This window comes from Cetorhinus maximus, unplaced genomic scaffold, assembly GCF_964194155.1.
Source record: "Cetorhinus maximus unplaced genomic scaffold, sCetMax3.hap1.1 HAP1_SCAFFOLD_1085, whole genome shotgun sequence".
In the NCBI taxonomy this organism is placed as follows: Eukaryota; Metazoa; Chordata; class Chondrichthyes; order Lamniformes; family Cetorhinidae; genus Cetorhinus; species Cetorhinus maximus.
Window position 1 is genome coordinate 72,770 of NW_027597027.1, and position 23,726 is coordinate 96,495.

Sequence of the window (23,726 nt, forward strand, 5' to 3'; positions counted from 1 at the left end):
CTCACTGTAACACTCTGATATACCCCACACCCCTCACTGAATCACTCTGATATACCCCACACCCCTCACGGTAACAATGGTATACCCACGCCCCTCACTGTAACACTCTGATATACCCCACACCCCTCACTGTAACACTCTGATATACCCCACACCCCTCACTGTAATACTCTGATATACCCACACCCCTCACTGCAACACTCTGATATACCCCACATCCCTCACTGTAACACTCTGATATACCCCACACCCCTCACTGTAACACTGTGATATACCCCACACCCCTCACCGTAACACTGATATACCCACGCCCCTCACTGTAACACTCTGATATACCCCACACCCCTCACTGTAACACTCTGATATACCCCACACCCCTCACTGTAACACTGTGATATATCCCACATCCCTCGCTGTAACATTCTGATATACTCCACATCCATCACTGTAACACTCTGATATATCCCACACCCCTCACTGTAACACTCTGATATATCCCACACCCCTCACTGTAACACTCTGATATACCCCACACCCCTCACCGTAACACTGATATACCTACGCCCCTCACTGTAACACTCTGATATACCCCACACCCCTCACTGTAACACTCTGATATACCCCACACCCCCCACTGTAACACTCTGATATACCCCACACCCCTCACTGTAACACTTTGATAGATCCCACACCCCTCACTGTAACACTGATATACCCACATCCCTCACTGTAACACTCTGATATACCCCTCACTGTAACACTCTGATATACCCCACACCCCTCACTGTAACACTCTGATATACCCCACACCCTTCACTTAACACTCTGATATACCCCACTTCCCTCACCGTAACACTGATATACCCGATGCCCCTCACTGTAACACTCTGATATACCCCACACCCCTCACTGTAACACTCTGATATGTCCCACATCCCTCACTGTTTCATTCTGATATACCCCACACCCCTCACTGTAACACACTGATATACCCCACATCCCTCACTGTAACACTCTGATATACCCCACATCCCTCACTGTAACATTCTGATCTACCCCACACCCCTCACTGTAACACACTGATATACCCCACACCCCTCACTGTAACACTCTGATATACCCCACACTCCTCACTGTAACACTCTGATATACCCCACACCCCTCACTGTAACACTCTGATATATCCCACACCCCTCACTGTAACACTCCGATATACCCCACACCCCCTCACTGTAACAATCTGATATATCCCACTCCCCTCACTGGTATCACTCTGATATATCCCACTCCCCTCACTGTAACACTCTGGTATACCTCACAACCCTCACTGAAACACTCTGATATACCCCACACCCCTCACCGTAACACTGATATACCCACGCCCCTCACTGTAACACTCTGATATACCCCACACCCCTCACTGTAACACTCTGATATACCCCACGCCCCTCACTGTAACACTCTGATATACCCCACACCCCTCACTGTAACACTCTGATATATCCCACACCCCTCACTGTAACACTGATATACCCACATCCCTCACTGTAACACTCTGATATACCCCTCACTGTAACACTCTGATATACCCCACACCCCTCACTGTAACACTCTGATATACCCCACACCCTTCACTTAACACTCTGATATACCCCACTTCCCTCACCGTAACACTGATATACCCGATGCCCCTCACTGTAACACTCTGATATACCCCACACCCCTCACTGTAACACTCTGATATGTCCCACATCCCTCACTGTTTCATTCTGATATACCCCACACCCCTCACTGTAACACACTGATATACCCCACATCCCTCACTGTAACACTCTGATATACCCCACATCCCTCACTGTAACATTCTGATCTACCCCACACCCCTCACTGTAACACACTGATATACCCCACACCCCTCACTGTAACACTCTGATATACCCCACACTCCTCACTGTAACACTCTGATATACCCCACACCCCTCACTGTAACACTCTGATATATCCCACACCCCTCACTGTAACACTCCGATATACCCCACACCCCCTCACTGTAACAATCTGATATATCCCACTCCCCTCACTGGTATCACTCTGATATATCCCACTCCCCTCACTGTAACACTCTGGTATACCTCACAACCCTCACTGAAACACTCTGATATACCCCACACCCCTCACCGTAACACTGATATACCCACGCCCCTCACTGTAACACTCTGATATACCCCACACCCCTCACTGTAACACTCTGATATACCCCACGCCCCTCACTGTAACACTCTGATATACCCCACACCCCTCACTGTAACACTCTGATATATCCCACACCCCTCACTGTAACACTCTGATATACCCACACCCCTCACTGTAACACTCTGATATACCCCACACCCCTCACTGTAACACTGTGATATATCCCACATCCCTCACTGTAACATTCTGATATACTCCACACCCCTCACTGTAACACTCTGATATATCCCACACCCCTCACTGTAACACTCTGATATATCCCACACCCCTCACTGTAACACTCTGATATATCCCATACCCCTCACTGTAACACTCTGATATATCCCACACCCCTCACTGTAACACTCTGATATACCCCACACCCCTCACCGTAACACTGATATACCCCACACCCCTCACAGTAACACTCTGATATACCCCACACCCCTCACTGTAACATTCTGATATACCCCACACCCCTCACTGTAACACTCTGATATTCCCCACACCCCTCACTGTAACACTCTGATATGCCCCACACCCCTCACTGTAACACTCTGACTTACCCCACACCCCTCACTGTAACTCTCTGATATACCCCACACCCCTCACTGTAACACTCTGATATGCCCCACACCCCTCACTGTAACACTCTGACTTACCCCACACCCCTCACTGTAACTCTCTGATATACCCCACACCTCTCACCGTAACACTGATATACCCCACGCCCCTCACTGTAACACTCTGATATACCCCACACCCCTCACTGTAACACTCTGATATACCCCACACCCCTCACTGTAATACTCTGATATACCCCCCCCCCCCCCCCCCCCCCACTGTAACACTCTGATATACCCCACACCCCTCACTGTAACACTTTGATATATCCCACACCCCTCACTGTAACACTCTGATATACCCCACACCCCTCACTGTAACACTTTGATATATCCCACACCCCTCACTGTAACACTCTGATATATCCCACACCCCTCACTGTAACACTCTGATATACCCCACACCCCTCTCTGTAACACTCTGATATATCCCACACCCCTCACTGTAACACTCTGATATACCCCACACCCCTCACTGTAACACTGATATACCCACATCCCTCACTGTAACACTCTGATATACCCCTCACTTTAACACTCTGATATACCCCACACCCCTCACTGTAACACTCTGATATACCCCACACCCTTCACTGTTACACTCTGATATACCCCACTTCCCTCACCGTAACACTGATATACCCCATGCCCCTCACTGTAACACTCTGATATACCCCACACCCCTCACTGTAACACTCTGATATACCCCACACCCCTCACCGTAACACTCTGTTATATCCCACACCCCGCACTGTAACACTCTGATATACCCCACACCCTTCACTGTAACACTCTGATATACCCCACACCCCTCACTGTAGCACTCTGATTTACCCCACACCCCTCACCGTAACACTGATATACCCACGCCCCTCACTGTAACACTCCGATATACCCCACACCCCTCACTGTAACACTCTGATATACTCCACACCCCTCACTGTAACACTCTGATATATCCCACATCCCTCACTGTAACATTCTGATATACTCCACATCCATCACTGTAACACTCTGATATATCCCACACCCCTCACTGTAACACTCTGATATATCCCACACCCCTCACTGTAACACTCTGATATACCCCACACCCCTCACCGTAACACTGACATACCCACGCCCCTCACTGTAACACTCTGATATACCCCACACCCCTCACTGTAATACTCTGATATACCCCACACCCCTCACTGTAACACTCTGATATACCCCACACCCCTCACTGTAGCACTCTGATATACCCCACAGCCCTCACTGTAACTCTCTGATATACCCCACACCCCTCACCGTAACACTGATATACCCCACACCCCTCACTGTAATACTCTGATATACCCCACACCCCCCACTTTAACACTCTGATATACCCCACACCCCTCACTGTAACACACTGATATACCCCACATCCCTCACTGTAAGACTCTGATATACCCCACATCCCTCACTGTAACATTCTGATATACCCCACACCCCTCACTGTAACACTCAGATATCCCCCACACCCCTCACTGTAACACTGATATACCCCACACCCCTCACTGTAACACTCTGATATACCCCACACCCCTCACTGTAACACTCTGATATACCCCACACCCCTCACTGTAACACTCTGATATATCCCACACCCCGCACTGTAACACTCTGATATACCCCACACCCCTCACTGTAACACTCTGATATACCCCACACCCCTCACTGTAACACTCTGATATACCCCACACCCCTCACTGTAACACTCTGATATATCCCACACCCCTCACTGTAACACTGATAGACCCCACACCCCTCACCGTAACACTGATATACCCACGCCCCTCACTGTAAAACTCTGATATACCCCACACCCCTCACTGTAACACTGTGATATATCCCACATCCCTCACTGTAACATTCTGATATACTCCACATCCATCACTGTAACACTCTGATATATCCCACACCCCTCACTGTAACACTCTGATATATCCCACACCCCTCACTGTAACACTCTGATATATCCCACACCCCTCACTGTAACACTCTGATATACCCCACACCGCTCACCGTAACACTGATATACCCTACACCCCTCACAGTAACACTCTGATATACCCCACGCCCCTCACTGTAACACTCTGATATACCCCACACCCCTCACTGTAACACTCTAATATTCCCCACACCCCTCACTGTAACACTCTGATATACCCCACACCGCTCACCGTAACACTGATATACCCTACACCCCTCACAGTAACACTCTGATATACCCCACGCCCCTCACTGTAACACTCTGATATACCCCACACCCCTCACTGTAACACTCTGATATACCCCACGCCCCTCACTGTAACACTCTGATATACCCCACACACTTCACTGTAACACTCTGATATACCCACACCCCTCACTGTAACACTCTGACTTACCCCACACCCCTCACTGTAACTCTCTGATATACCCCACACCTCTCACCGTAACACTGATATACCCCACGCCCCTCACTGTAACACTCTGATATACCCCACACCCCTCACTGTAACACTCTGATATACCCCACACCCCTCACCGTAACACTGATATACCCATGCCCCTCACCGTAACACTCTGATATACCCCACACCCCTCACTGTAACACTCTGATATACTCCTCACCCCTCACTGTAACACTCTGATATATCCCACACCCCTCACTGTAACACTCTGATATATCCCACACCCCTCACTGTAACACTCTGATATACCCCACACCCCTCACCGTAACACTGACATACCCACGCCCCTCACTGTAACACTCTGATATACCCCACACCCCTCACTGTAACACTCTGATATACCCCACACCCCTCACTGTAACACTCTGATATACCCCACACCCCTCACTGTAACACTCTGATATACCCCACAGCCCTCACTGTAACTCTCTGATATACCCCACACCCCTCACCGTAACACTGATATACCCCACACCCCTCACTGTAATACTCTGAAATACCCCACACCCCCCACTTTAACACTCTGATATACCCCACACCCCTCACTGTAACACTTTGATAGATCCCACACCCCTCACTGTAACACTGATATACCCACATCCCTCACTGTAACACTCTGATATACCCCTCACTGTAACACTCTGATATACCCCACACCTTCACTGTAACACTCTGATATACCCCACACCCTTCACTTAACACTCTGATATACCCCACTTCCCTCACTGTTACATTTTGATATCCCCCACACCCCTCACTGTAACACACTGATATACCCCACATCCCTCACTGTAAGACTCTGATATACCCCACACCCCTCACTGTAACACACTGATATACCCCACACCCCTCACTGTAACACTCTGATATACCCCACACTCCTCACTGTAGCACTCTGATATACCCCACACCCCTCACTGTAACACTCTGATATACCCCACACCCTTCACTGTTACACTCTGATATACCCCACTTCCCTCACCGTAACACTGATATACCCCATGCCCCTCACTGTAACACTCTGATATACCCCACACCCCTCACTGTAACACTCTGATATGTCCCACATCCCTCACTGTAGCACTCTGATATACCCCACACCCCTCACTGTAACACACTGATATACCCCACATCCCTCACTGTAAGACTCTGATATACCCCACACCCCTCACTGTAACACACTGATATACCCCACACCCCCTCACTGTAACAATCTGATATATCCCACTCCCCTCACTGTAACACTCTGATATACCCCACTCCCCTCACTGTAACACTCTGATATACCCCACAACCCTCACTGAAACACTCTGATATACCCCACACCCCTCACCGTTACACTGATATACTCACGCCCCTCACTGTAACACCCTGATATACCCCACACCCCTCACTGTAACACTCTGATATACCCCACGCCCCTCACTGTAACACTCTGATATACCCCACACCACTCACTGTAACACTCTGATATATCCCACACACCTCACTGTAACACTCTGATATACCCACACCCCTCACTGTAACACTCTGATATACCCCACACCCCTCACTGTAACACTCTGATATACCCCACACCCCTCACCGTTACACTGATATACCCACGCCCCTCACTGTAAAACTCTGATATACCCCACACCCCTCACTGTAACACTGTGATATATCCCACATCCATCACTGTAACACTCTGATATATCCCACACCCCTCACTGTAACACTCTGATATATCCCACACCCCTCACTGTAACACTCTGATATACCCCACACCCCTCACTGTAACACTCTGATATACCCCACACCCCTCACTGTAACACTCTGATATATCCCACACCCCTCAAAGTAACACTCTGATATACCCCACACCCCTCACTGTAACACTCTGATATACCCCACACCCCTCACTGTAACACTCTGATATACCCCACACCCCTCACTGTAACACTCTGACTTACCCCACACCCCTCACTGTAACACTCTGATATTCCCCACACCCCTCACCGTAACTCTCTGATATACCCCACACCCCTCAATGTAACACTCTGATATACCCCACACCCCTCACCGTAACACTGTTATACCCCATGCCCCTCACTGTAATACTCTGATATTCCCCACACCCCTCACCGTAACTCTCTGATATACCCCACACCCCTCACTGTAACACTCTGATATTCCCCACACCCCTCACCGTAACTCTCTGATATACCCCACACCCCTCAATGTAACACTCTGATATACCCCACACCCCTCACCGTAACACTGTTATACCCCACGCCCCTCACTGTAACACTCTGATATACCCCACACCCCCCACTGTAACACTCTGATATATCCCACACCCCTCACTGTAACATTCTGATATACCCCACACCCCTCACTGTAACACTGATATACCCACATCCCTCACTGTAACACTCTGATATACCCCGCACTGTAACACTCTGATATACCCCACACCCCTCACTGTAACACTCTGATATACCCCACACCCTTCACTGTTACACTCTGATATACCCCACTTCCCTCACCGTAACACTGATATACCCCATGCCCCTCACTCTAACACTCTGATATCCCCCACACCCCTCACTGTAACACTCTGATATGTCCCACATCCCTCACTGTAGCACTCTGATATACCCCACACCCCCTCACTGTAACACACTGATATACCCCACATCCTTCAATGTAACACTCTGATATACCCCACATCCCTCACTGTAACATTCTGATATACCCCACACCCCTCACTGTAACACTCTGATATCCCCCACACCCCTCACTGTAACACTGATATACCCCACACCCCTCACTGTAACACTCTGATATACCCCACACCCCTCACTGTAACACTCTGATATATCCCACACCCCGCACTGTAACACTCTGATATACCCCACACCCCTCACTGTAACACTCTGATATACCCCACACCCCTCACTGTAACACTCTGATATACCCCACACACCTCACTGTAACACTCTGATATACCCCACACCCCTCACTGTAACACTCTGATATACCCCACACCCCACACTGTAACACTGATAGACCCCACACCCCTCACCGTAACACTGATATACCCACGCCCCTCACTGTAAAACTCTGATATACCCCACACCCCTCACTGTAACACTGTGATATATCCCACATCCCTCACTGTAACATTCTGATATACTCCACATCCATCACTGTAACACTCTGATATATCCCACACCCCTCACTGTAACACTCTGATATATCCCACACCCCTCACTGTAACACTCTGATATATCCCACACCCCTCACTGTAACACTCTGATATACCCCACACCGCTCACCGTAACACTGATATACCCTACACCCCTCACAGTAACACTCTGATATACCCCATGCCCCTCACTGTAACACTCTGATATACCCCACACCCCTCACTGTAACACTCTGATATTCCCCACACCCCTCACCGTAACTCTCTGATATACCCCACACCCCTCAATGTAACACTCTGATATACCCCACACCCCTCACCGTAACACTGTTATACCCCACGCCCCTCACTGTAACACTCTGATATACCCCACACCCCCCACTGTAACACTCTGATATATCCCACACCCCTCACTGTAACATTCTGATATACCCCACACCCCTCACTGTAACACTGATATACCCACATCCCTCACTGTAACACTCTGATATACCCCGCACTGTAACACTCTGATATACCCCACACCCCTCACTGTAACACTCTGATATACCCCACACCCTTCACTGTTACACTCTGATATACCCCACTTCCCTCACCGTAACACTGATATACCCCATGCCCCTCACTCTAACACTCTGATATCCCCCACACCCCTCACTGTAACACTCTGATATGTCCCACATCCCTCACTGTAGCACTCTGATATACCCCACACCCCCTCACTGTAACACACTGATATACCCCACATCCTTCAATGTAACACTCTGATATACCCCACATCCCTCACTGTAACATTCTGATATACCCCACACCCCTCACTGTAACACTCTGATATCCCCCACACCCCTCACTGTAACACTGATATACCCCACACCCCTCACTGTAACACTCTGATATACCCCACACCCCTCACTGTAACACTCTGATATATCCCACACCCCGCACTGTAACACTCTGATATACCCCACACCCCTCACTGTAACACTCTGATATACCCCACACCCCTCACTGTAACACTCTGATATACCCCACACACCTCACTGTAACACTCTGATATACCCCACACCCCTCACTGTAACACTCTGATATACCCCACACCCCACACTGTAACACTGATAGACCCCACACCCCTCACCGTAACACTGATATACCCACGCCCCTCACTGTAAAACTCTGATATACCCCACACCCCTCACTGTAACACTGTGATATATCCCACATCCCTCACTGTAACATTCTGATATACTCCACATCCATCACTGTAACACTCTGATATATCCCACACCCCTCACTGTAACACTCTGATATATCCCACACCCCTCACTGTAACACTCTGATATATCCCACACCCCTCACTGTAACACTCTGATATACCCCACACCGCTCACCGTAACACTGATATACCCTACACCCCTCACAGTAACACTCTGATATACCCCATGCCCCTCACTGTAACACTCTGATATACCCCACACCCCTCACTGTAACACTCTGATATTCCCCACACCCCTCACTGTAACACTCTGATATACCCCACACCGCTCACCGTAACACTGATATACCCTACACCCCTCACAGTAACACTCTGATATACCCCACGCCCCTCACTGTAACACTCTGATATACCCCACACCCCGCACTGTAACACTCTGATATACCCCACGCCCCTCACTGTAACACTCTGATATACCCCACACCCCTCACTGTAACACTCTGATATACCCACACCCCTCACTGTAACACTCTGACTTACCCCACACCCCTCACTGTAACTCTCTGATATACCCCACACCTCTCACCGTAACACTGATATACCCCACGCCCCTCACTGTAACACTCTGATATACCCCACAGCCCTCACTGTAACACTTTGATATATCCCACACCCCTCACTATAACACTGATATACCCACATCCCTCACTGTAACACTCTGATATACCCCACACCCCTCACTGTAACACTCTGATATACCCCACACCCCTCACTGTAACACTCTGACATACCCCACACCCTTCACTGTTACACTCTGATATACCCCACTTCCCTCACCGTAACACTGATATACCCCATGCCCCTCACTGTAACACTCTGATATACCCCACACCCCTCACTGTAACACTCTGATATGTCCCACATCCCTCACTGTAGCACTCTGATATACCCCACACCCATCACTGTAACACCCTGATATACCCCACATCCCTCACTGTAAGACTCTGATATACCCCACATCCCTCACTGTAACATTCTGATATTCCCCACACTCCTCACTGTAACACTCTGATATCCCCCACACCCCTCACTGTAACACTGATATACCCCACACCCCTCACTGTAACATTCTGATATTCCTCACACTCCTCACTGTAACACTCTGATATCCCCCATACCTCTCACTGTAACACTCTGATATCCCCCACACCCCTCACTGTAACACTGATATACCCCACACCCCTCACTGTAACACTCTGATATACCCCACCCCCCTCACTGTAACACTCTGATATACCCCACCCCCCTCACTGTAACACTCTGATATACCCCACACCCCTCACTGTAACACTCTGATATACCCCACCCCCCTCACTGTAACACTCTGATATACCCCACACCCCTCACTGTAACACTCTGATATCCCCCATACCTCTCACTGTAACACTCTGATATACCCCACACCCCTCACTGTAATACTCTGATATACCCCACACCCCTCACTGTAACACTCTGATATACCCCACACCCCTCACTGTAACACTCTGATATACCCCACACCCCTCACTGTAACACTCTGATATACCCACACCTCGCACTGTAGCACTGATAATTTTGTAGTTAATGCCTCATAAACAGTCAGGACAACTGCCTCAATACAATGTTGAAATTCTGATCTTGTTTCTGTAGGGTTTATGGTTCCTATTCCAGTTTATCCGGTGGGAATGTCTCCGTCGCGATGGCGGATTTCACTGGTGGGATTGCTGTATCTTTCAACCCTGGCAACACCAACGCCGATTACCTGTGGCTGCTGATCAGGCGAGCGCTCACCAAGCAGACATTGGCTTCCTGCGCTATCGAGGTAATGCCAACACTCTGAAGAAGGGTCATAAAGGACTCGAAATGTTAACTCTGTTTCCCTCTCCGCAGAATCTGCCAGACCCGCTGAGTTTTTCCAGCATTTTCATTTTCCGATTGAGATTTCCAGCACCCGCTGTATTTTGCTTTTACCTTAATGCCAATAACCCCGCTGTTTTCACAGCTGCTTCCTTCAGCCCTGCTGAGGGTTTCCAATTCACTCAGGCTCCGATTACCAATTTGTCGGCCTTGTCACACAGGCTGACCAGATCCTGGGGCTGGAGTTACCACGGAGACTCACAGAAAGGGCAGCGGATCCTTCTGGGATAGGCTGAGGCCTTAGGCTTTCTGTCATGGCTGTGGCCCTTCTCGCTAGGCCGGGATGTTCCCCGGCTGCTAGGTCCGGAGGGCGGGGTGGAGCCGGTGGGGAGGGGGCGGGTTGAGAGTGATGGTGGAGATCTTGGTCAGGCATTGAGTGGATGGGGAGAGACAGAGACTGGGGACTGGGTGGGAGGAGGGGGGGGAGAGAGAGAGAGGTGGAACTAGGGAGACGGGGAGACCGCAGGCCGTTGTGGGGAGAGATAGACTGGGGGTTTTGAGTAGAGAGGGAGACTGGGGGTGTTGGGCAGAGGGGGAGACTGGCAGGGTTGGGGATGGGGGGAGACTGGGGTGTTTGGGGGGGGAGGGGGAAACTGGGGTGGGGGTTTGAGGAGGGAGGGAGACTGGGGGGATTGGGAAGAGAGGAGATTGGGGTGCATTGAGGAGAGAGGGAGACGGGGGTGTGGGGAGAGGGGTAGAGTTGGGGGGCTGGGAGGTGGGGGAGACTGGGGGCTTGTGGCCTTGGGGGAGACTGGGAGGGGTTCAGGAGAGAGGGAGTGGGGGCTGTTGGGGAGGGTGGGTGACAGGGAGTTGAAGAAAGGGGAGACGGGGGGATGGAGAGAGGAGGAGTTGGGGCAAGGGGGAGACTGGGGAGTTGAGGAGGGGGGAAGCCTAGGGTGTGTTAGAGAGAGGGGGAGGCTGGGGTTTAAGGGGAGGGGGAGCCTGGGGGTGGGGGGGTGGGGTGGTTGGGGAGTGAGGGAGCTTGGGGGCTTGAGGAGAGGTGGAGATTGGAGGGGGGGTGGGGAGTTGAGGAGAGGGGGAACCTGGGGGAGTGGGGGAGACTATGGGTTGAGGAGAGGTGAAGATTGGGGGTGTATGAGGAGGGGTGAGAAGCGGGGTGGGGTGTGGTATTATTCTGGCCTCGGGGGAGAGAGGAAGGCTGAGGTCTCAGCAAAGAGGGGAATGGGGGCCAGGCGCTCGAGGGAAACTTAGGAAACCAATTGTAGGCACTTGCACTGGCTGCCTCCCTCTGTGAGACTAACAACTGGTTTGCGCCCATCTTTGGTCTGAGAATTTGCGACCTGCGCGTACTCTTCCCATTGAGGCTGAGCACGAGGAAGCTTCATGAGGCCTTCTCAGTCCCATAAGCTGCACACACAACAGCGGCTGCCTTCCAGCGAGGGAAGGAGATCCCGTGGAGCGGGTAGGGTGGTAACTCGGGCCGTTCACAATCAACCTCCCAACCTGTCGGGTTTCCTGGTGGGAGTAGCCAGTCTTGGCCTCCAGCATCACCTTGTGGATTCCTGGGATCTGGGGAGCAGGATATTAGAGTTTGCTGTCGATTCCAATCCTAACGCTCTCATTAAACGCTGGGTTGTTTCTAGGCCACAAGCCAACAGGATTTGGAGAAGGACAATGGCCTTGGCTTACTGAAGGCACACGCTTACGCTATCACGGAGGCTGACACAGTGAGTACCCGCCAGACCCCGTCATCTCATCCAAATTCTCATCCTTATTTTCAAATCCCTCCATGACCTCACCCCTCCCTATCTCTGTAATCCGCTCCAGTCCCACAAGCCTCTGAGATACCTGCGCTGCTCCAATCCCGGCATCTTGTGCGCCCCCGATTTTAATCACTTCACAATTGGTGGCCTTGTTTTCGGCTATCTGGGGCCTAAACTCTGGAAATCCCTCCCTAAACCCCCCCCTATTGCCTCTCTACCTCACTGTCCCCCTGTAAGACATTCCTTAAAATCGCCCTCTCGGGCCAAGCTTTTGGTCACCTGACCTAATATCTCTTTATGTGTCTCAGTATTTGTTTTATTCTTGTCTGTCCTTTGGGGTGACATGATCGGGTCCATCACCTGGGGTGGTTGGTGCGATTCTGGTGGGTGGGGAGGTGTGCTGTAAATAAGTCTGTTGATTGAGCTTTGGGTGAGTTTCTGACTGGGGGTATACCTCTCACTGCATTTTCACTCTGCCTCTGACATGCGCTTGCTTTGGAAGGAGGCCACACCGTTTCTTTATTTAGTCGTGCCGGGTGCAGCGACCCTGGGCGAGCTCCTCCCAGGGCTCAAAGCCAAAAGCAAGACCCCTAAGTGAGGTCTTTGTGGAACTTCCTTTGACCGCCTTGGTTTCATAATCCTGTGAAACACCTTGGGACATTTCATTATCGGTAGTACAGAGCTTGAGTATTGCTGAAAAAAGGACAAAGGCAAGAATGCCAAATTTCAAAGGAACAACAATTTACACTGCATGGGAGAGGGGTGCTGATTGGTTGGCAAGTCGACTCTGATTGGTTGAGGCGTTGCCACGGAGAATGCACCAGGGAACTATTGTCCCCCCACGCTTTTACTTAGTTCAAAAAAAGGCACAATGCCTGGACATGTTCTTTTTGTTTACAGAGGACCGGTCCCTGGGTATGAATATACATAGCTTCTAGCAAGTGTAAGTGAGCCACATTGTGAGCCAGACTGATAATCTTAAATTGGTTGTTGGTGGTGTCATTCTTAGCACACTCAGGGTTGTTCGGTAAGTGCTGTCCAATTGCGGAATCACATCTAACGGTAGACGTTACATTCCGAGTTTTGCAAGCACGGGTTGGTTCACTGCGGTCAGTACTCCGCCTATTGCAAAGTGCCGAAAGGCCTTGCTGTTTGCTACGACCTGCCAATCACTGGGGCTCAGAGCCTACATACCCGGCAGCACTGAAATTCATACACCATGTTACTCATTTGTTGTGATAGACAGAACATCTTTTTGGCTTGACGGCAGCGTCCTGCTCGTGGCGAATGCCACTCGTGTTGCCACTGCAGAGTAGCAGCGGGAAAGGGCGAGCTTCAGCTGTTGCTCGAATTTTTGAGACACCTTACCCTTCCAGGGTAAATCTGAGGTAGACTGGGTGCTTTTCAGGACCAAAGGTGGCGGCCATGGGACAATTCATGAGTCTGCGTGATAAACAGCCAGCAACGACCTGATCAGGGTCTCCATCATCCCGCAGGATCTGCCCTATTTCATTACCAAGCTTGCACAGTGAGCAAATGGCCCAGGCTCTATTCATGAGGCTGCCAGTAAGGTCGGTTTTATAGTGCGTGGAACTGAAGGCATCTCAACGCACATATTGACCAGTGAAGGTGGGCTTGCAGTAGACAGTGGTAGAGAACCCATTGGCAGATTTCTCCACCAATAGGTCAAGGAAAGGGAGCTGGTGAGGCTCTTCCATCTCAAGGGTGAATTTGAGTGTGGGATGGAGCCCATTGTTATGACTGGGATGGGAAGAGTGCGCAGTTTCTCCAGACCCGCTACTGCACAGGCTGCACCATAAGTGTAAATGTTTAATTCACTCACCAAAATGGCCAATCGTTTACTTTCGCTATTGTTAGACCCAAAATAAAAGAGGCTTTAACCAGGCTTCTTTCAATAAACTCAGAATGATTGATTTATTATGGAATGAAATGTATTTTTAAAACAAGTTGCCACTACTGGTTAACATGCAATTTGTAATCCAGAAGTGTAATTATATACCCCTTTAAATCCCAACGCACACACACACACACACACACAAATATACAAAGGACAAAACAAATAGGGTCTCTGCAGAGATTGGCGTTTAAGGGAAAAAAAACACCTTTTGACCGATGGGAAATTTTTTGGAAAAGGATAAAGTTCAAAGGGTTTTGATGCCATCGATCTGGTGTTCCTGCATGCGAAGATGGATCACTGATCTCAGTAGATGTCTGGAAGTTTTTTATAAAGGAGTTTTGGTGTGGAGGAGAACAGAGTGGGATCAATGTCCTTGGGATCTTTCTCTCGTCTCAAGTTTCCAAATACAGACAAGTTATACTGAGTTGAGGATTTTTAGCTGGATATTGTTAATTGCGCTGAAATTCAGACAAGGCAGGGAGAGAGTGAGTTGGGCAACCTTCCCCTTTCAGTTTAGTCCAAAAACTGAGCCCAAAACACAAGTTCAAGATAGAAACTCCTCTCAGTCCAGTGGCTTCTAGTAAATCACGAGGGGGCCCCGCCTCTGAAAACATCAGTTTCTTTTTCTCCAGCAATTAAAGTTCAAGTAAACAAATAGTTCTTATCTCCTCAGGTGCCTTGCTGGTCATTTAGCTGAAGCCATGTGACTTCTTAGAAAAGTTGCTCACAGTCCAAAGTGAAATTATAACCATTTAAAAAAAAAACACAGGTCAGTTCCCAAGGAAGTGTCCAAATAATTCAATGTCCTTCCAATTTTTAAAAAAAAGATACAGCTCTTGGAGTTAGGTATTCATAACACCATTAAGTTGTGCAAGGAAATTGGTATACGCAGCTGCACATGAAAATTTGCAAACCTATTATCTACGTATCGGAAAGATACAAGGGGTAGGAAATTAGTGGCTGTTCCATTGAAAACATGTTTCTCGTGGAAACCCACACAGATGTAGGTGAGAGTTGAGTCGAGAGGGGATCCCATGGTGACATGATCTATTTGGGCAAACACGGTGTCATTAGAGCTGAACGCAACAGCGCGAGTTGCTAAATTAATTCGGAATACAGATTCAGGAAATCTAGATCGCCATGATATAGCGACACGGTTTAAACATCTCTGGCTCCCTTTAACGGTACATCAGCGAATAAGCTAGTAATGTCGAACAAGCAGGTGGACACGGCATTGCTGTCTACGCAGGTCATGTCTAGTCTTCGCAAAGGCTGAAGGAATCCCTCATCACGTGTGTGGAAAACTCCCTCGGAACAGGTTGTGGCCACTGTCAACCACTCGGCCAATTCATGTCGTGCAGAACCAGTCAGAGATAAGATGGGACGTAAAGGGACACTTACACTTGATTAAAAACGACATATATTCATCACACTGGGACTTGTCCTCTGTAAGCAGAAAGAATATGTCCAGCGGTTGTGCTGTTTTTTTTAATTAAAATGTGGGAAACAATAATTCCCAGATGCATTTTCTATGGCAACGACCAATCAGAGTTGACTTTCCGACCAATCTGCATTTTTTCTCATGAAGTATAAATTGTTGTTCCCTTTGAAATTTGGCGTTCTTGCATCTGTCCTGATGAGTGCAAGACCCAAAGATTCGACAGTATGTCTCTTTTTTCTCAGCAATATATTTGATTGCTTTAAAGGTTCTGGTTAAACACGCCTGTTGCTCACACGTGTTTCCCTTGCTGCAGATCTGTGAGTGGTCTGCACTGGGACACAGAGAGCACCGGGACGTCCTGCACCCCCAAGCCTGTCCCCTCCCGTTCCCATTCTGAGCTCCGTTACAGCGGGTACGGGCCAAGAGATGGACACCGCCGCTCCAAGTTTAGCTCATGTCTCCAATCTATAGGTCTAGCTGACGCACACCTCCCTGTTCTACCCCCAACTCTAATCTGCTTGTTTCCCTTCCTCAGGTGAAGCAGGGGACCTCCACGGTAAAACTCTTACGACTGCGCAATCCATGGGGCCGCAAGGAGTACACTGGGCCATGGAGTGACAGGTACCAGGGGGAACTCTCCCCTCAGCTTTTGTGAATCTTTACTCAGACAAGGGAAGGCAGGTTAGTTATGGCCAAGGAAGACGCGGGAAAGAATTTTTGGGCTGTCCTCTGGTTTCCAAGGACCAGGGGCCCAGGGCTTCAGGCTGGGCCCAGAGGCCCAACCTCCTTCCCTGCAGCAACAGCCAGAGATTGTCCACTGGGAGTCCATCTCCTCAACCTGCCCTCTCCCACCTCCCCCTCAATGGAGGCTTGGCTGAAGAGTGAAGCTCCCTCTACACTGTCCCCATCAAACACTCCCAGGGCAGGTACAGCACAGGGTTAGATACAGAGTAAAGCTCCCTCTACACTGTCCCCATCAAACACTCCCAGGGCAGGTACAGCACGGGGTTAGATACAGAGTAAAACTCCCTCTACACTGTCCCCATCAAACACTCCCAGGGCAGGTACAGCACGGGGTTAGATACAGAGTAAAGCCCCTTTACACTGTCCCCATCAAACACTCCCAGGACAGGTACAGCACGGGGTTAGATACAGAGTAAAGCTCCCTCTGCACTGTCAAATCAGACACTCCCAGAGCAGGTACAGCACGGGGTTAGATACAGAGTAAAGCCCCTTTACACTGTCCCCATCAAACACTCCCAGGACAGGTACAGCACGGGGTTAGATACAGAGTAAAGCTCCCTCTACACCGTCCCCATCAAACACTCCCAGGACAGGTACAGCACGGGGTTAGATACAGAGTAAAGCTCCCTCTACACCGTCCCCATCAAACACTCCCAGGACAGGTACAGCACGGGGTTAGATACAGAGTAAAGCTCCCTCTACACCATCCCCATCAAACACTCCCAGGGCAGGTACAGCACGGGGTTAGATACAGAGTAAAGCTCCCTCTACACTGTCCCCATCAAACACTCCCAGGACAGGTACAGCACGGGGTTAGATACAGAGTAAAGCTCCCTCTTCACTGTCCCCATCAAACACTCCCAGGGCAGGTACAGCACGGGGTTAGATACAGAGTAAAGCTCCCTCTACACTGTCCCCATCAAACACTCCCAGGGCAGGTACAGCACGGGGTTAGATACAGAGTAAAGCTCCCTCTACACCGTCCCCATCAAACATTCCCAGGACAGGTACAGCACAGGGTTAGATACAGAGTAAAGCTCCCTCTACACTGTCCCCATCAAACACTCCCAGGGCAGGTACAGACATTATTATATATGCAGTTAAATTTCTTCAATGTGCCCTATTCTTTCCCTGCAGCGATGTGACACCCTGAAGACTCTCCGACTCAAAAATTCCACTTTAGTATCACTGGGACCTGGATTTGCTGAAACTGATTTCAATCCTGATCCTTTGCCCCTCCCAGGCTGTGAAGGGTCTCCGTGCTGTCCGTCTGGGCTGGTTTCCCGCGTGTGCCTAACACACACTCTTCTCATTGCAGGTCCGCCTTGTGGAACGGTGTTAGTGACCAAGACAAGGCCAGGCTCAAGCTGAAGATTAAGGATGACGGGGAATTCTGGTAAGATGCTTCACTTGCTCTCAGTCTGATCGGATTCTTTGCTTATACACGGGCTGGTGGGTTGCTAATGAAAGGTGATTCCTGGCTCCGTGCTGGGGTGGCTGCTCATCGGTGAGACGGTGACACTGACGGTCCCACTGGTGTTTAAAGGATAACGTTGTTGGGCCACTAGAGGGGTTACACAGCGCCAGATAATGGGAGACCAGGAGACCCCACATAAAGGGGAACCTGTGAAGAGCCATCACTGAGCTCTGGCTGGCTGGCACACAGTTACCTCCGAGCCCCAGAAAATGAATGGGGGTGGTTAGGGTTAGGGCCCTATAGGGATGGGGGCAATTAGGGGTTAGGGCCCTATAGGGATGGGGGTGGTTAGGGTTAGGGCCCTATAGGGATGGGGGTGGTTAGGGTTAGGGCCCTATAGGGATGGGGGCAATTAGGGGTTAGGGCCCTATAGGGATGGGGGTGGTTAGGGTAAGGGCCCTATAGGGATGGGGGTGGTTAGAGTTAGGGCCCTATAGGGATGGGGGTGGTTAGTGTTAGGGCCCTATAGGGATGGGGGCAATTAGGGGTTAGGGCTGTATAGGGATGGGGGTGGTTAGGGTTATGGCCCTATAGGGATAGGGGCAGTTAGGGTTAGGGCTGTATAGGGATGGGGGTGGTTAGGGTTAGGGCCCTATAGGGATAGGGGCAGTTAGGGTTAGGGCTGTATAGGGATGGGGGTGGTTAGGGTTAGGGCTGTATAGGGATGGGGGTGGTTAGGGTTAGGGCCCTATAGGGATGGGGGCAATTAGGGGTTAGGGCCCTATAGGGATGGGGGTGGTTAGGGTAAGGGCCCTATAGGGATGGGGGTGGTTAGGGTTAGGGCCCTATAGGGATGGGGGTGTTTAGGGTTAGGGCTGTATAGGGATGGGGGTGGTTAGGGTTAGGGCTGTATAGGGATGGGGGTGGTTAGGGTTCGGGCTCTTGATTGCTATCCAGCAGCTTCCAATGGAAAGTCTACCCTCCTGTGATGACCCCTGCAGTCAAATAGGCCAGTATTGAAACTGATAGAATTGAACATTAGGGTTAGGAGGAATTTCCCAGGTCCAGAAAATTTTGGACCTGTTGTGGGTTGAATACACACCTGAGGCAATGCCACTTGTCCTCGCTCTCTAACCTTCTGCCTTGTGTCTCGCCCCCACACCCCCACTCCCTATCCAGGATGCCAGCCAACATTTTCTGTGAGAACTTCACGGGCATCGAGCTATGTAGCCTGCAGCCCCTCTGTCAACACAGCACCGCCTGCGTCTGGACAATTACCTCCCATGAGGGCAAATGGATGGCGGGGATCAGCACTGGTGGACCCCCCAGCGAAGGTAGGGGTACGATGGGCAGGGGCACCGTGCTCAGTGCCACCTCTCTGCAGCCCCCCCCACATCGCTGACCGGCACCGACTGTTACAGGTTGCGGGCAGAGTTGGGGGGGGGGCAGTGCCCAAAGTGCAGGGTACCAAGGCTGAGAAGCGAAAGGCCTGGGCGAGAGGGCGTTGGGAATGAGAGGCGAGTGTGGTAGGAAGGACAGGACTGAGCAAGAAGTGAGACATTCCAACACTGGTGAGGCCGGAGGGAGGGTCACTCGAGAAGGAGGGCAGCCCAAGGTATTTTGGCACGAGGCAGACGAGTTGCGGCTTTTAACTCAGAACTGGCAGCCTCGGCAGGAGCTGCGTGGGCACCGTGCCAACTGTCTCCTGGTTCCCGTTACCGTAAAAAGGGGCAAAGCTCCAAATATGCGAGGCAGGCAAAGCACCGACAATAGACCACCGGCCCGGCACGCTAGCCCTGTTTCTCTCCCCACAGATACTGCCAGACCTGCCGATCGTTTCCAGCATTTTCCGTTTCTTATTCTGAAAGAAAGGCTTATGTTCATCTGACAGTTCAGCACTCCCTCAGTACTGCCCTGAAATATCAACCAAAATTGTGTCATTAGCGTGGGCCTCAGGACCCAAACCTTCAGGGCCCAAAGCAGGAGGGCTCCTGACTGAGCTACAGAGAACACTTGGGTGGGCAGTGGCCGAATTGGAGAGTTGTAGGGGGCTCTGGAGGAGTCCGTGCCAGACTTGCTATGTTCCCTGCTCTCTGGGACACTGGAACCTTGCCATGCAGTTAGGTGTTGCGAGATGGAGACAGGTTTCCACACAATACATAACACAGGCCTGAGCCTGATACAATACAGGAATGGCTAGACTTGCAGGGACGATTGTGGGGGGTTGGGGTGTTGACAATGTGCCTGATGGTACAAGCATGAATAAATTTCCCCAACCTCACCTCCACCGTGGCATTTGTTACAGGATCAAAGAACGGCTCCTGCGCAGAAGGAGGCCATTCAGCTCATCCAGTCTGTGCTGGCTCTCTGAAGGAGCAACTCACTACTTAGCGCCTTTCCTCCTCCCACCCGTCACCCACCATCACCCACACACCCCACCGGACCCGGCTCTCTCCCCACAGCCTGGCACGTTCCCCCTATTCAGGTAACAAACCTCTCAAAGGCCTCGACTGAACCTGCCTCCACCACCCTCTCGGACAGTGCAGTCCCCATCCTAACCACTCGCTGAGTGGAAACATTTCCTCTTGTGTCGCCATTGCTTCTTTTTCCATTGACCTCAAACCTGTGCCCGCTTCTTCTCAATCCTTCCACCAGTGGGAACAGTTTCCCCCTATCTACTCTCCCCTGAACCCCTCATGGTTTTGAACACCTCTATCAAATCTCCTCCGGACCATCTCTTCTCCAAGGAGAACAGTCCCGACTTCTCCAATCTGTTTTCATAACTGAAGTTCCTCATCCCTGGAACCATTGGCGTGAATCTTTTCTGCCCCCTCTTTAATGCCTTCTCATCTTTCCTGAACTGTAGTGCCCAGAGCTGGACACACTGCACCAGTGGAGGCCGAACCAGTGGTTTATATGAGTTTAACACAACTTCCTTGCTTTGCTACTCTATGCCTCTGTTAATAAAGCCTAGGATAGTGTACGCTCCCTTAACCGCTCTCTCAACCTGTCCTACCACCTTCAATGACTTATGTACCTATTCACCCAGGACCCTCTGCTCCTGCACCCCCTTTCCAATTGTACCCTCCACTTTACATTGTCTCTCTGTGCTCTCCCTACCAAAATTAATCACTTCAGATCATGTGATCTTGCCTAACAATTATTATTCTCAAAGGCACATTACACACAAAATAAAACCATAATTACTACATTGGGAGTTGGAGAGCACAACTCAGGGAGCTGAAGTTACAGAATGGAGGGCTAGTCTGTTTAGGGTTACACTTGCAGAGTAGACACGCACAGAACATTGTGCTAAAAGCAAAATACCGCGGATGCTGGAAATCTGAAACAAAAACAGAAAATGCTGGAAAAACTCAGCAGGTCTGGCAGCGTCTGTGGAGAGAGAAACAGAGTCAACGTTTCGAGTCCCTATGACCCTTCTTCGGGAACATGGTGCAGCTTGGCAGTGGCAAGGAATGCCAATCTCTAATGTCTGCCAGCACTCATACAGTGTTGCAGCAACAGAAGGAGGCCATTCAGCCTGTTGTGCCCATGTTGTCTCTCTATAAGAGTAACTCACCTAGTCCCACTTCCCCGTCTTTCCTCCCAGCCCAGTAAATTTCATCTCTTCAGATAATGATCAAAGTCCCTTTCGAAAAGACGCCACGTCCTCAGGCAGAGCATTCCTGATCCTAACCACTCATGACTCTGGGTAGATTTCCATTTGATCCCAAGTTTCCCAGATTCACTAATGATTTCCTATTTCTCTCCTGGTTCCCCCCCACCACCCATTTACACTAGGCACCTTCTGGACAAACCCCCAGATCAGGCTGACACTGTTTGAGAAGGATGATGATGCAGGTGATGAAAAGCTCTCCTGCACAATCGCTGTGGAACTGATGCAGAAATATCGCCGGCAGAAAGATAAGACAGATTACCACTACATCGCTTTCTTCATCTACGAAGTGAGTAACTCCAAAATCATCAGTTACACAGAATTAAATAACAAACAAACTTTAACACAAGGAGCTGTATATATTAGACATTGTGTTACAGAGGGAGCTGTATATATTAGACATTGTGTTACAGAGGGAGCTGTATATGTTAAACATTGTGTTACAGAGGGAGTTGTATATATTAAACATTGTGTTACAGAGGGAGCTGTATATATATTAAACATTGTGTTACAAAGGGAGCTGTATATGTTAAACATTGTGTTACAGAGGGAGCTGTATATGTTAAACATTGTGTTACAGAGGGAGCTGTATATATTAAACATTGTGTTACACAGGGAGCTGTATATATTAGACATTGTGTTACAGAGGGAGCTGTATATATTAGACATTGTGTTACAGAGGGAGCTGTATATATTAAACATTGTGTTACATAGGGAGCTGTATATATTAAACATTGTGTTACACAGGGAGCTGTATATATTAGACATTGTGTTACAGAGGGAGCTGTATATGTTAGACATTGTGTTACAGAGGGAGCTGTATATATTATACATTGTGTTACACAGGGAGCTGTATATATTAAACATTGTGTTACAGAGGGAGTTGTATATATTAAACATTGTGTTACAGAGGGAGCTGTATATGTTAAACATTGTGTTACAGAGGGAGCTGTATATGTTAAACATTGTGTTACATAGGGAGCTGTATATGTTAAACATTGTGTTACAGAGAGAGCTGTATATATTAAACATTGTGTTACACAGGGAGCTGTATATATTAGACATTGTGTTACAGAGGGAGCTGTATATATTAAACATTGTGTTACATAGGG

The 23,726-nt window shown here is 49.6% G+C and overlaps 1 protein-coding gene across 1 annotated transcript in view; it reads left to right on the plus strand.

The window, feature by feature from the left end:
- Positions 1-23,726, plus strand: part of LOC144675660 (calpain-2 catalytic subunit-like) — a gene marked incomplete at both ends in the record, with an annotated part of 110,674 nt that overhangs the window by 71,492 nt on the left and 15,456 nt on the right. Inside the window, 6 exons of the mRNA XM_078536307.1 lie at positions 11,428-11,599; positions 13,299-13,382; positions 17,313-17,398; positions 18,840-18,917; positions 20,118-20,272; positions 22,740-22,903. Of these exons, the coding sequence (XP_078392433.1) occupies positions 11,428-11,599; positions 13,299-13,382; positions 17,313-17,398; positions 18,840-18,917; positions 20,118-20,272; positions 22,740-22,903 (739 nt within the window). The remainder of the gene's footprint in view (positions 1-11,427; positions 11,600-13,298; positions 13,383-17,312; positions 17,399-18,839; positions 18,918-20,117; positions 20,273-22,739; positions 22,904-23,726) is intronic.